Raw genomic sequence first — 13,066 nt, forward strand, 5'->3', positions numbered from 1 at the left:
GCAATGGCATGCTACTTGTCCAACACTTCAAAATATTTTATGGGGGCAGCTGCTTGCTCAGCTTTATATTATTCTTACGTCTTTCCTGGTATATATAATATATACACATGTTGGGCATCCATCGTAATTAATACAATGGAAAATCAACTCCCAATGAAATATATATATATATATATATATATATATATAAATAGAGAGAGAGAGAGAGGAAGAAGGAAGGAAATTAATGTGTAGAGTGCTGAAATGATATTTGTTCCCAAAAAGGATACAACATATTCAAAGGAGTAGTTGCACGCCAGATAAAGACAGTTTTCCTCTGCAAACAATGAAGTTGGGGTTTCCTTATCGTATTAATTTGTTTTCTTTTATTTCTTCTCCAAAAACAATACTATACTAGTTACAGTTGTAGCGATGACTTGTGGTGGGATATATGGCTAGCGAATGTTTCTTAGGTTGGAATATATATGTTATATCAGAATAAGAAGCTTGAAAGAAATCATGTGAGTGAGTTTAGTATTTAACAATGTTCTTTAGCTTATGTCATATAACTATGAAGCTGAGATCTCTGTTGGGTGCTAAAAAGAGAGAGACTATCACTATTAGAAATTTAGAGTCCTTGCAAGAGGAGTGTTGGAATTAATATACATGTGTCTGTTTCATAAGGCCAATTGCAACAATGCATACGAAAATTGTGTTCCCAAAAGTAACATATATAGGATGGGAGAAGAACCAGTCTTCCCCAGTTGATTGAGATTTAAAGCAAACAAGTGTTTGTCCATGGATTGATTCTTTCATCTAGACATCTACTCTCCCACCATATTTGCTTCTTTGACTCTGGTGGTTATTAGTGTTCCCAAATTTGAGAGGTACATCTTAATCGATGCATGTTTTTTCAGGAAAGTTACTTTTTTTTTTCTCTGGGGAGAGCTCTGCCTGGTAACCAAAATACTACGTCCGGGTCATATGTTTGTGCTTGAAAAATTATTCATCTTGAGTAATTATAAATAGCAGAAAACTACAAAATTTTTCAGCTCGACGCCCCTGTTAGACTACTTTTTTTTAATGACTATACATGCATATAAAATCCCTCATCATTAATGTTGTTCAGAAGCTACTGGGCCATGTTTTTACTTGAAAGTGACTGATGATCACAAACTTATGTAAATGCATAAAGAAAAAGTGTTGGTGGATAGTTTAGATATCCAAGTGCGCTTACTTGCTTTGGGATTCTGAAATACCCATCTTCTCGAGGATCATTTCCAACTCCTTACAAGAAGAATATCATGCTAGGTTTAAAGACTAGTCATATTCCAGAAGAAAGGTTGAACAAATGAGTTAACAATTCGATTAAGAAAACTGAATAGTATGCATCTTGCTCGGTTGAAATGTCGACTGAGAATAACACAAGAAACACTAGAGGAAATAAAATATAATATTAGCTTAGAAAATATTTTAGACTAGTAGATGCTAAGGAAGGAAACAGATATATCCGTGAATCACCTGCACCATACGTCCAGTTTCAATAGTTCGAACATGGATCGTAATCTACAAGGCAATTCCCATATCTTGAACAAGGAGCATACAATCTGCAGGCCATTTGATCATGTTGCAAACATGTTTAACAGCTAGCAGGATTTCGAACAGGCCATGTTTAACATGTTTGACATAAATCCAGAGGCTGATAGTTCATTCATGTTTGCATCTATTAGAGGGTAGCTACATTTTTTTTTAAATTCACATAAGAACATGATAAAGTACATATATGAATGAAACGAAATGTCTACAGTTATGCCTGGCTTGGAAACTCCTCTTAGTTATCCAAACAATCACATAACCAGTGCAGCCATTTCTCCTGGTTTCAAACAATTTCTGGTCTTGACGCCACCTTTATTCCACTTTTCTTGGGCCATCTAATTACCCAAATTTATCAGTTGATGTGATATGACTATTGATTCAATCACATTTGTGAAGAATACTATCAAAGATTATACTTGTAGGCCTTCTAATGAAACAGGGACAAAATGTCACCATTAACATTTATACACTCCCAAAGAAATTCAACTAATTCCGATCTCTACCTAATGGAAATGGAAATCCCCATATTATCATCGAAATGAACCATAATTAATCCCTCCAGATCAATTCGAACAACACCCTGCAACAATTTTCATGGTGAAGATCAAGCCTCAAATGAGACTAGACAAATAAATTTTCCACTGCAAGCTAGAACAATGGAAGGTACCAGTATGTGGGGTTATTTACTTGCCTTATCTTTTCATCTCTCTTTACCTACTAGTATTGATCAAAATACTGGAAAGAGTTAAAATCACCTTCGTTATTCAATAAAAGCAAATGGAAAACTTATAGAAAGTCTGGTTACCTTTTAACAAGTCCTATATCATCCCATCTATACAGTTTCCCTATAATACAGATGATGCAATTAAACAGATTATTCTACGATTTATATAAAGTAACAAGCCACTAAATCTTGTCTTCTTCCATAAGTATTCTGCAACCCTGACCAATGCAGCAGTCTCGCCTCCCAAAAATCATATTCCTTTTGCAGTCTGTCATTCTTGGGGTTAAAAATCACCAAAACGCTAACATTCTCAACGCTTTTGAATACTAAATTGTATGCATAGTATATATGACATGTGAGTGAAGTCCAAGTTTCTCAATTGAAGAAATAATTCCCCAATCATTACTGCTATGATGTGGTCCGAGAGATTTTGGAAGTCTGGTGCATCCCCAGATGGCGCATTTAACTTCAACAGACTGAAAGTAAAATTCAGTTTACAAACACCCAACGTACGAGACCTCCATGCAATCATTCACACTAGACTAGATTAGACTAGAATGTTAAGGACCCAAAATGATTACAATTTAGAATTGTTGCTTATGAAACTTGGTATAAACATCTGGCAAACTGTCAAAACTCAAAACTGAATGGAAGGTCATACAAAGTGCTTCCCCATAGAAGTTATAGCTTGGGGTTGCGGGTTGAACTTGACCTGCAAGAATTCCTTTGAGCAGGCGGTAACACCACCTGTTTTAGACCTCGTGCCACAATCTTTCAACTTGTAGCTCCTCGGAGAAGGTTCCTTTATGAGCATGCATACACCAAATAAGAGTACTGTTAGACAATGAGACTTGCTGCATGTTAGGCTTAGCTGCTATACTAAATGAATGATTTCATCTCAAATCCAAATTTATGTTAAGGCATATGTATCATCAATCAATCTGTCAAATCATGACAATACTCCAAAACATAATGCTTACCAAAAATTTCGAAAAGGGAAAGCAGGAAGGAAAGTGATACCTCCAGTCTTAGGGAAACCGAAATGATAGGTGGTTTAAAAGAGACGGGATCGATGCAGTAAACAAGCAAAATAGCTTCGGAAGAAACTCAAGCCTTGAGCAAAGCCTCGTTGTTTAGCAGCCTCAGTTCATTCCTAAACCAAACAAGGGAAATCCCGTTTCCATTCTTGTTCACTTTTTTTGATGAGTACATTTCATAGGTCTCCTCCGCAAGGCTGTCTAGTCCCGGAACATGTTAGTTGAAGATGCATCGGACTGCCTTTGGGATTTTTGAAGCGAGCTCATGATGTGAAAACCAAGATGAAACCTAGTTTGTGTTAAAAATGCAAATGTTGAAGACGAACAAGTGAGATTTTTGGTGTGCAAAAGTGGAGAAGGAAAAATAACACCAAGTAGTTGGAGTTTTGAGATTTCTACTTTCTAATTAAACCTGGATTTAACTCTGTCGTTGCCTGTTTGTCCTTGAATTAATTTACATAACATAGATTGGTTTTTGTTTGCGCTAGCTTCGGTTTGTTAAACCAACTTGTTTTCCCACATGGGGCACAACAATGAACAAATCTCATCTATATGATACAAATAATGTTGTGAAATTCGGGTTAATTTCCACCAATAACAGATTCACCTTGAAAACTATTATCTAGGTGACTAGTGTGAAAACGATTGTACTAAAAATCACCCCAAGGTAGATTCCCAGGAAAGAGGAGGGGTCACAATGGTCCCTCTTAAAACCCACTTTCCTTAGACAGAACTACCAAGACAAGTAATTTTAATAGGACAATAATTGACAACAACTATACCCGACAATAGCTATTAAATAGACATAAAAGAGAACACCAAAATATTTCACTAATAGAGGAAATATTACAAAGAGAGAAAGAATACAAATAGCCTTTAAAATAGAAAAAGGCTTATATTTGTGGGATGATTAACTAAGGAGGAGGAGGGTTTTATTTATAACAAAAGAATTTCCCCTCCTCCTTATACACAACCAATGTGGGACTTTTTCCAAAAACCAACAAATCTCCACCTTGGCAAATTCCACACACATCTCTAAAAAAAACAATCTTTTAATTTGTAACAATATTGACCAAATCTAAACAATGTTTAAACTTGACCGCAGTTACCACTTTTGTCAACATATCAGCAGGATTCTCAATGGTCCGAATCTTCTGGATTATGACTCCACCTTCTTCTAGAATCTCTCGTACAAAGTGATATCGAACATCGATGTGCTTCGTCATTGCATGGTAAACCTGGTTCTTTGCTAAATGAATAGCACTCTGACTGTCACAGTGCACTTTGATGTGCTTTTGTTCCATTCCCAATTCACCAAGCAACCCTTGAAGCCAAATTGCCTCCTTCACAGCCTCTGTAACTGCCATATACTCTGCCTCTGTAGTAGACAAAGCCACTGTTGACTGTAAGGTGGACTTCCAACTGATTGGTGCCTTTGCAAATGTAAACACATAACCAGTAATTGATCGACGCTTGTCCAAATCACCTGCATAGTCTGAATCACAATACCCAACTACACACTGACCATCTTGTTTGTCCTGCTGAAAGACCAAACCAACATCTACGGTGTTCAGAATATACCGCAGAATCCATTTCACAGCTTGCCAATGCTCCTTTCCAGGATCATGCATATACCTGCTCACAACCCCAATTGCCTGTGAAATATCGGGTCTCGTACACACCATTGCATACATCAAGCTACCAACAGCACTTGCATACGGAACCTTTGACATGTATTCCCGTTCTGCATCATCCTTAGGTGACATGGATGCACCGAGCTTGAAAATGAGGAGCAAGAGGTGTACTAACTGGTTTTGACATCTCATTTATGCCAAAACGTTTTAGTACCTTCCTCAGATATTCTTTCTGAGACAAACAAAGCCTCCCCAATTTCTTATCCCTTGATATCTCCATGCCTAGAATCTTCTTCGCTTCACCAAGATCCTTCATCTCAAACTCCCTGTTCAATTGAGTCTTTAGTTTCGCAATTTCTGTCTGACTCCTGGAAGCTATCAGCATATCATCAACATAAAGAAGAAGATATATATATAGGATCCGTCTTCTAGCTCGCGTAAATACACACAATGATCATATTTGCTTCTTGTGTACTTCTGCCCTATCATAAACTTGTCAAATCGCTTGTACCACTGCCTTGGAGATTGCTTCAATCCGTACAGCGATTTTTCTAATTTGCACACCATCTCTTCTTTTTCAGCAACTTTGAATCCATCTGGCTGAGTCATGTAGATTTCCTCATCCAAGTCTCCATGTAAAAATGCAGATTTTACATCCATCTGAACTAGTTCCAAATCCAACTGCGCTATCAAAGCCAACAAAATTCTGATGGAGGAATATTTTACAACTGGAGAAAATACTTCATTATAATCAACTCCCTCCGTTTGAGCGTAGCCTTTAGCCACCAATCTTGCTTTGTAGCGGATGTTATTCTTGTCAGGAAATCCATCTTTCTTTGCATATACCCACTTGCACCCAATTGCCTTCTTTCCCTTCGGAAGACTAGCTAGTTTCCACGTCTGATTCTTTTGAAGGGATTGCATTTCTTCATTCATGGCAATCCTCCACTTTTTATGTTCTGAACTTTGAACTGCTTCATTAAAAGTTGCAGGAATGTCATCAATTGCAATTGGTGATGCAAAAGAGACCATATCAGCATAAAGAGCAGGTTGTCTAATGGTCCTCTTTCCCTTTCTGAGTGCAATTGATTCATGTTGCTGTGGAGGTTCTTGGGTCTGAACCTCTTTTTCATCTGACTCTTCTTCTACCATAGGAGAGTCAACATCATTTTCTTTACTGGTTGGGACAAATTTGCTTCCTTCAAACTCCACCTTTTTGGGAGTTCCATCTGTCTGCTCCAATTTTTCTGAAGTCACCTTTCTCAACATGGTAGATTCATCAAAGGTAACATCCCTGCTGAAGATTATTTTCTTTGTTTCTGGACACCAAATACGATAGCCTTTCACACCAGAGGTGATCCCCATAAAAATCGCCTTCTTTGCTCTTGGATCCAGCTTTGACTCCTTAACATGGTAGTATGCAGTGGAACCAAACACATGTAAGGAATCATAATCTGTAGCAGGTACTCCAAACCATTTCTCTAATGGTGTTTTACCACCAATAGCAGTCGATGGTAAGCGGTTGACAAGGTGACAAGCATAGACCAAAGCCTCAGCCCAAAATTCTTTGCCTAACCCAGCATTAGACAACATACACCGAACCTTCTCCACTAATGTCCGGTTCATACGCTCTGCCACTCCATTCTGTTGTGGTGTACCTCTGACAGTGAAGTGCCTAACAATACCTTCCTCTTCACAGACTTTCAGAAATGGATCATTTTTGTACTCTCCACCATTGTCTGTACGGAGATGTTTGATTTTTCTGCCTGTTTGAGTCTCCATCATCTTTTTCCATTTAAGGAAAAATCCTAGCACCTCATCCTTTGTCTTCATTGGATACACCCAAACTCTCCGGGAAAAATCATCAACAAAGGTGACATAATAGTGTGTTCCTCCCAATGAAGTTGTCTTGGAAGGCCCCCATACATCTGAATGAACATAATCCAAAATACCTTTAGTATCATGGATTGCTGTTCCAAATTTCACCCTCGTCTTCTTCCCTTTGATGCAATGCTCACAAAAAGCTAATTTGCAAGCCCGAGCACCCTTCAATAATCCTTGATCTATCAGTAATTTCAAGGATTTTTCACCAACATGCCCCAAGCGCATATGCCATAACCTGGTTGCTTCTGACTCCTGTTCATCAGTAGAAGCTGCCACTGCTGATGTCCCAACAATTGTACTACCCAGAAAGTAATACACATTATTTCTTTTTCGGATTCCCTTCATTATCACCAGTGCACCAGAGATAATCCTCATAATTCCATCTTTTGCCCTCACTTCTAAACCTTTTGACTCTAAGGTTCCCACAGAGATGAGATTTCTCATTAAATCTGGTACATAATGGACACCTGTTAAGGTTCTGATTGATCCATCCTGATTCCTCAAGCGAATTGAACCAATCCCAAGTGTGTCAAGAGGGGAATTATTTGCTGTGTAGACAATTCCACCTTTTAGTTCTTTAAAATCAAAGAACCATTCTCTATTGGGGGTCATATGGTGGCTACAAGCTGAATCTAACAGCCATGAACTGGAACAGCTGGTTGATGGCGTAGCAGCGAATGCGAAATCTGAATCTCCATCATCATACTCGACCACATTTGATTCTGAGACAGTCTTCCCCCCTTTCAGGTTTGCCTTTATTCTTTAGCCTGGGACATTCTTTCTTCCAGTGCCCTTTTTCTCGACAAAAGGCACATTCATCTTTGCTCAATCTGGACTTTGACTTCGATCTCCCTCTGCTTCCTTTATTCTGACTCTTGGAACGGCCTCTAACAACAAGAGCTTCTGCTTCGACACTTGTGTTTTCTTGTTTGTCTTTCTTTCTCAATTCATAACTATACAAGGGCAGCAGTTACTTCATTGAGAGACACATCAACCTTCCCATGAAGTAGAGTAGTTTCAAGATACTCAAACTCATCAGGAAGTGATCCCATCAACATCAGAGCCAGATCTTCGTCTTCAAAAGTCACGTCCATATTCATCAGATCAGTCACCAGCTGATTAAAGCTAGTAATGTGATCATTCATAGTGGTACCTGGTACATAGTTGAAGCGGAACAGTCTCTTTTTCATGTAGAGTTTGTTCTGACCGCTTTTCTTCAAAAATTTCTCCTCCAGTGCCTTCCACAATTTACTTGCAGAAGTTTCCTTAGAAAATGCATACTTCTGCTCTCTAGAAAGACACGATCGAATAGTACCACATGACATTCTATTGATCATCTTCCATTCTTTCTCCTCAACATCATCTGGTTTCTCTCCTTCAATAGCAATGTCTAGACCCTGCTGAAATAGGGCATCTAGAACCTCGCTTTGCCACATGCCGAAATGACCGATGCCATCAAAAATCTCCACTGCAAATCTAACATTTGTCACAGCGTTTCTTGCCAAAATTGAAGATGAAGAAGCGTCTGCCATTTCTGCTACAAATTCTATTTAATAGCTGCCAATGCAGAATGTCAATTATCCCAAGGAAATTTTTCTGATGTGGAAGATCAGCCTAAGCCGCAACCACAGAGCATACTAAAATAAACCAAGAGCGCTGATACCAATTGTTGTGAAATTCGGGTTAATTTCCACCAATAACAGATTCACCTTGAAAACTATTATCTAGGTGACTAGTGTGAAAACGATTGTACTAAAAATCACCCCAAGGTAGATTCCCAGGAAAGAGGAGGGGTCACAATGGTCCCTCTTAAAACCCACTTTCCTTAGACAGAACTACCAAGACAAGTAATTTTAATAGGACAATAATTGACAACAACTATACCCGACAATAGCTATCAAATAGACATAAAAGAGAACACCAAAATATTTCACTAATAGAGGAAATATTACAAAGAGAGAAAGAATACAAATAGCCTTTAAAATAGAAGAAGGCTTATATTTGTGAGATGATTAACTAAGGAGGAGGAGGGCTTTATTTATAACAAAAGAATTTCCCCTCCTCCTTATACACAACCAATGTGGGACTTTTGCCAAAAACCAACAGATAACAGTTGGACAAGGCTGCTTTTCAGGGCTTTCCAAAACAACCAGCTTTCATTTATTTCTTTTAACTCCAAATTTAGAGCTTTCAATCACTAAATGAAAGTACAAGCAGATCCTAATTTTGCCCTCTCATCTCCCCTAAATGGTAAAACAATAATATGCTTCAATATCATATTTCATTTTAACCTTCTCCCTGTTAACAGCATTTTCTTTTCTTTTATTTGGTACACAGATTACCCCGGACAATGACATTCCTTTGCTGTGGCTTGGGATTGCCTTGAATGTTAAATCCTTTTATCACCACAGATGTACGTGAATCTTTCAGTTGTATCTACATGATACAATAAAGACAATGCATAAGCTTTAATTTGCTGAGTTCAACATTCTCCAAACTTTGTCTATGCCTCCTCAAAATTGTTGTCAGTCCGTCAGCAGCACACATGATTGCTTTCAATCTAAGTTCATTTGGTCTTGGTGCCGAGCGCAAGAATACGAATGTAGGTTCTCACATAAACTTCAATCTGCACAGGTAGAAGTGAAATCATAGATAGGAATAGAAGTACTACCATGTCACAACCAGAGATGCAAAATACGTAAATAAGACAAGTACAGTGGTACCCTACGTCTGTCAGTTGGTATTGGCGCAACTATGGCAACAGGATCAACAAATAACATGGTAAAATCAATGCTAAGCTGACAGAAAAGAACACTGTCCTATTAAGCAATCTTAACTCATTATCTGAGATAATCAGAGTTAAAGGCCAGCATTACAATTAATGACAAACCTTACCAGAAGATTTCAATTCTTGACCACACCATATTAATAAATAAAAAACTGAAGAGTGGAGGGAAAACATGCCATGCCCAATCATAAGTATCTCATGCATTCCCATTGGGATGATTTGTTGCATATCAGGCTAATGCAACCACTGAACATATCCATAGCATAAGCAAATAGCATGGAGAAGAGGAAGCAACAGATAAGGATTTCAGTTTACCTATGCAGTATGCTTGACCTGAAGTCAGGGCTAATGATGGTACATTTGTCCTTTCAGAATAGTCCATGACCTGAAATCAAATGATACGTTAACTCCCATAGTTTAAAATCCGGAAATTCTTAAAACACAATTTGCTGGTAAGCACTAAATGATATGCAGAGAATGGGGCAAGTTATTCTTTTTTTTCTTCCATTACTAGTTCCATAAGCAATCACAAAAATAGATAAAAAAGTCAAGGCAAGAGAATTAAAGGCAAATAAAAGAAACAAAAAGGAAACATATGATAACACAGGTCAACCTAATCCTAAGCCTAAGCAATTCAATTAAGTTTAACCATTTTGAATAGACATTATAACCATCCACCACAAAAACTGTTAACAGAGAAATTAACAACCACTAGCAATTCACAATGGTTTATATGGTTTTAACTCAATAATATCTCCAATAACTTCCCATCTATAACCAGCTCACGCAACCACGACAGACAAGTCCCTCTCCTCCATTGATTGACCCAAAAGTATAGCTGAAAGCAGCCAGTGAACAAACATAACTCAGAATCACATTTCTGTCAAATAAGCAATTTTTTTGTTATAACTAACAAATATGATTACGCAATGAATGTTTTTCTACATTTCACAATATTGAATGTATGCGATGTTATTGAAGATGGAACTTTAAGTAACCTTTTCTCACCTAAAAAGTTGTTCCATGAGCACGACAAGTGCAATTTGATGATTCAATACCATAGAAGACAACTTGATCGACACATTAGCATGTTTTCGGACTTGTTGTCCATGACCATAAGGACCACCAATGCAAAATGATAATCTTGAAGCTCCCTTAAACATGTCAAATCGCAAAAACACATGCCATGGATTAGTCATTCTTTTAAATATCTTATTCAAGCAACGTGGAGTTAAAAAGCATGCATCATCACGGAGGTGAATCTAGAGGGGGCTGGCAGCGACCATGTCCCGCCTAAATTGGTAAAATTTTGTTTAACCCCCTCTAAAATTTATAAAATCATTAATTAATACATAGTAAAATTACATTTTGCCCCCTTAAAATGATAAATTGAGATTCGGTCTTTCTAAAACAGTGGCAAAAATACATGTTGACACCCAAAAAAATTTATAATTTAAGTTCACCCCCAGAGGAAAAAAATTATGCTGATGCCCTTAATCACCAAATTGCAACCGAGGTCAAAAAGTCCCAAAATTATTCTGCCTAGTGCCTACTAATATATTTGCAGGTATAAGCATTTTATGTCGGAAAGTGGTATCTCAATACTGGTGGGTAATATTAATTTTTTTATAAGAAAATAGGTCTTATTAAAAAAAAACCCTTCATATATGTCATTATACATAAGTACCTCGTCGTACATCCGAAGACAATTATCCTATATTTGACTTAGCTAAAGCGTTAGCCTCCCAATTTACAACATTTTTAATTGATCTTACAGCAACCCTATATTTCATTACAACACTGACAATTTCCTTAACCAGAGGTGAGTAGGGATGGACATGGGTCGGGTTGAGTTGGATTTTTTGTCCACCCGACCCGACCCGACCCTAGAACAAGAAATCCTCCACCCCAAATCTGACCCGACCCGAACCCGACCCGATATATAATTTAAAAACCCGGCCCGACCCGACTCGAAATAATAAAAAAAATATTTTTATTCAATAAAAACAATGATTTAATTAGAAAAAATAATATATCGAGGGATATTATTATAATTATTCTTAAATATATAAAGTAAAATTATATATTTTTTCCGGGTCGGGTATTTTTCACCCTAAACCCGAATCTCACCCGACCCAAACATCACATTTAAAAAAACCCGACCCGAACCCGATTTATTTTTTAAAAAAAAGGATCGAATTGGATTCGGGTCTCATGCCCATCCCTAGCGGTGAGAACACATTATGACAAGCTTCCGGAAACTTAATCCATTTGACTACAACTTCTAAATCCATCTCTATAATAAGTTTACCCTTACCACACCATTTTGATTCCACAAACCAAGTTAAACCAATTTGAATGGCCCTCAATTCAGCAAGAATAGGAGGACCAGAACCCAACAACCTCGAAAAAAACCCCATCATTTTTCAAAATACCAACAATATCACTTCTATTCCAATCCCTCATCACAGCCCCATCCACATTCAATTTGAAGAAACCCGATGGAGGGGGATTCCACGAGAACAGATTATTCTTCAAGGAATGATACCACTTTCCAACATCACCACTATTTAGTTCAATTAATATTGAACAAACCCATAAAATTCTTCAAGCATATAATGTCGGAATAGTAGTATCTCAATAGCCGTGTCTTCATCTTCAACCTGTGCCCTCGCATTGCTACAAACCCATAAAATTGAAGTTCTAAGACAACATTGAAAGGTTATTCCAAAAACGAAGACCACTAATTATATCAACGGGTAATAATGCATAAAGGAAAGACTGTACAACGCATTCTTAGGATTGGAGCAAATTTGAACATCATCAATATGACAATAACTTTTGAGCTTTGCAATATATTCATCCACCAGCAATTGTACAACAGGGAGCCTCGCCTTTCCTACCGTCAGGATTTTAATAGGTAATGCTCTCTGCCCAGCCCCGCCAATGAAACCCTCAGAGCCATTATATTAATTAATAAACCACAAACTAATAAACAAAGTGAAAATTTTTACCACGGATTGACCAGCATATTTGCATTCTTTACCTGGATATAGTTTTGATTTGAGAATAGAGATTAATAGAAGTGTAGAGCAAATATTAGTAGTTTGATTGATAAGAAGGAAGAACCTGACGAATAAGAGCTGCAATTCGTGCACTGAAGGGTAACCCCACACGCGGATATTGGCACTGCCATTACTGCCATTACCATCACAGACTTTTAGCTCTACTGAATTCTACTCTGTTAGAAATGGCGTAAGAGTAAATACTGTAACATTTCTTCTTCCTTTTTATTTATCTGTAGCAATTAGCAACCAGGGTTTGAATTTCTGGCGATCACCGCAACATGTGGTAAATGTAAAAGGGTGCAAACGACAGCGTTTCTATGTCGAGTTCTCTTATTTATTTATTTATTTATTTATTT

The 13,066-nt window shown here is 37.6% G+C and overlaps 1 protein-coding gene across 1 annotated transcript; it reads right to left on the reverse strand.

The window, feature by feature from the left end:
* Nucleotides 1–9,987: 9,987 nt before the first annotated feature.
* On the reverse strand, nucleotides 9,988–12,910 carry LOC120178636 (putative RNA methyltransferase At5g10620). Its single transcript, XM_039184469.1, has 7 exons — nucleotides 12,772–12,910; nucleotides 12,657–12,688; nucleotides 12,430–12,572; nucleotides 12,238–12,321; nucleotides 11,883–12,045; nucleotides 10,651–10,796; nucleotides 9,988–10,027 (listed from the first exon to the last, which is right to left on the reverse strand). Exons 1-7 carry the CDS (start codon nucleotides 12,851–12,853, stop codon nucleotides 9,988–9,990), a joined length of 690 nt encoding a protein of 229 aa, XP_039040400.1. The 5' UTR covers nucleotides 12,854–12,910.
* Between the last annotated feature and the right edge of the window lie 156 nt (nucleotides 12,911–13,066).

This window comes from Hibiscus syriacus, unplaced genomic scaffold, assembly GCF_006381635.1.
Source record: "Hibiscus syriacus cultivar Baekdansim isolate YM2019G1 unplaced genomic scaffold, ASM638163v2 tig00000340_pilon, whole genome shotgun sequence".
In the NCBI taxonomy this organism is placed as follows: domain Eukaryota; kingdom Viridiplantae; phylum Streptophyta; class Magnoliopsida; order Malvales; family Malvaceae; genus Hibiscus; species Hibiscus syriacus.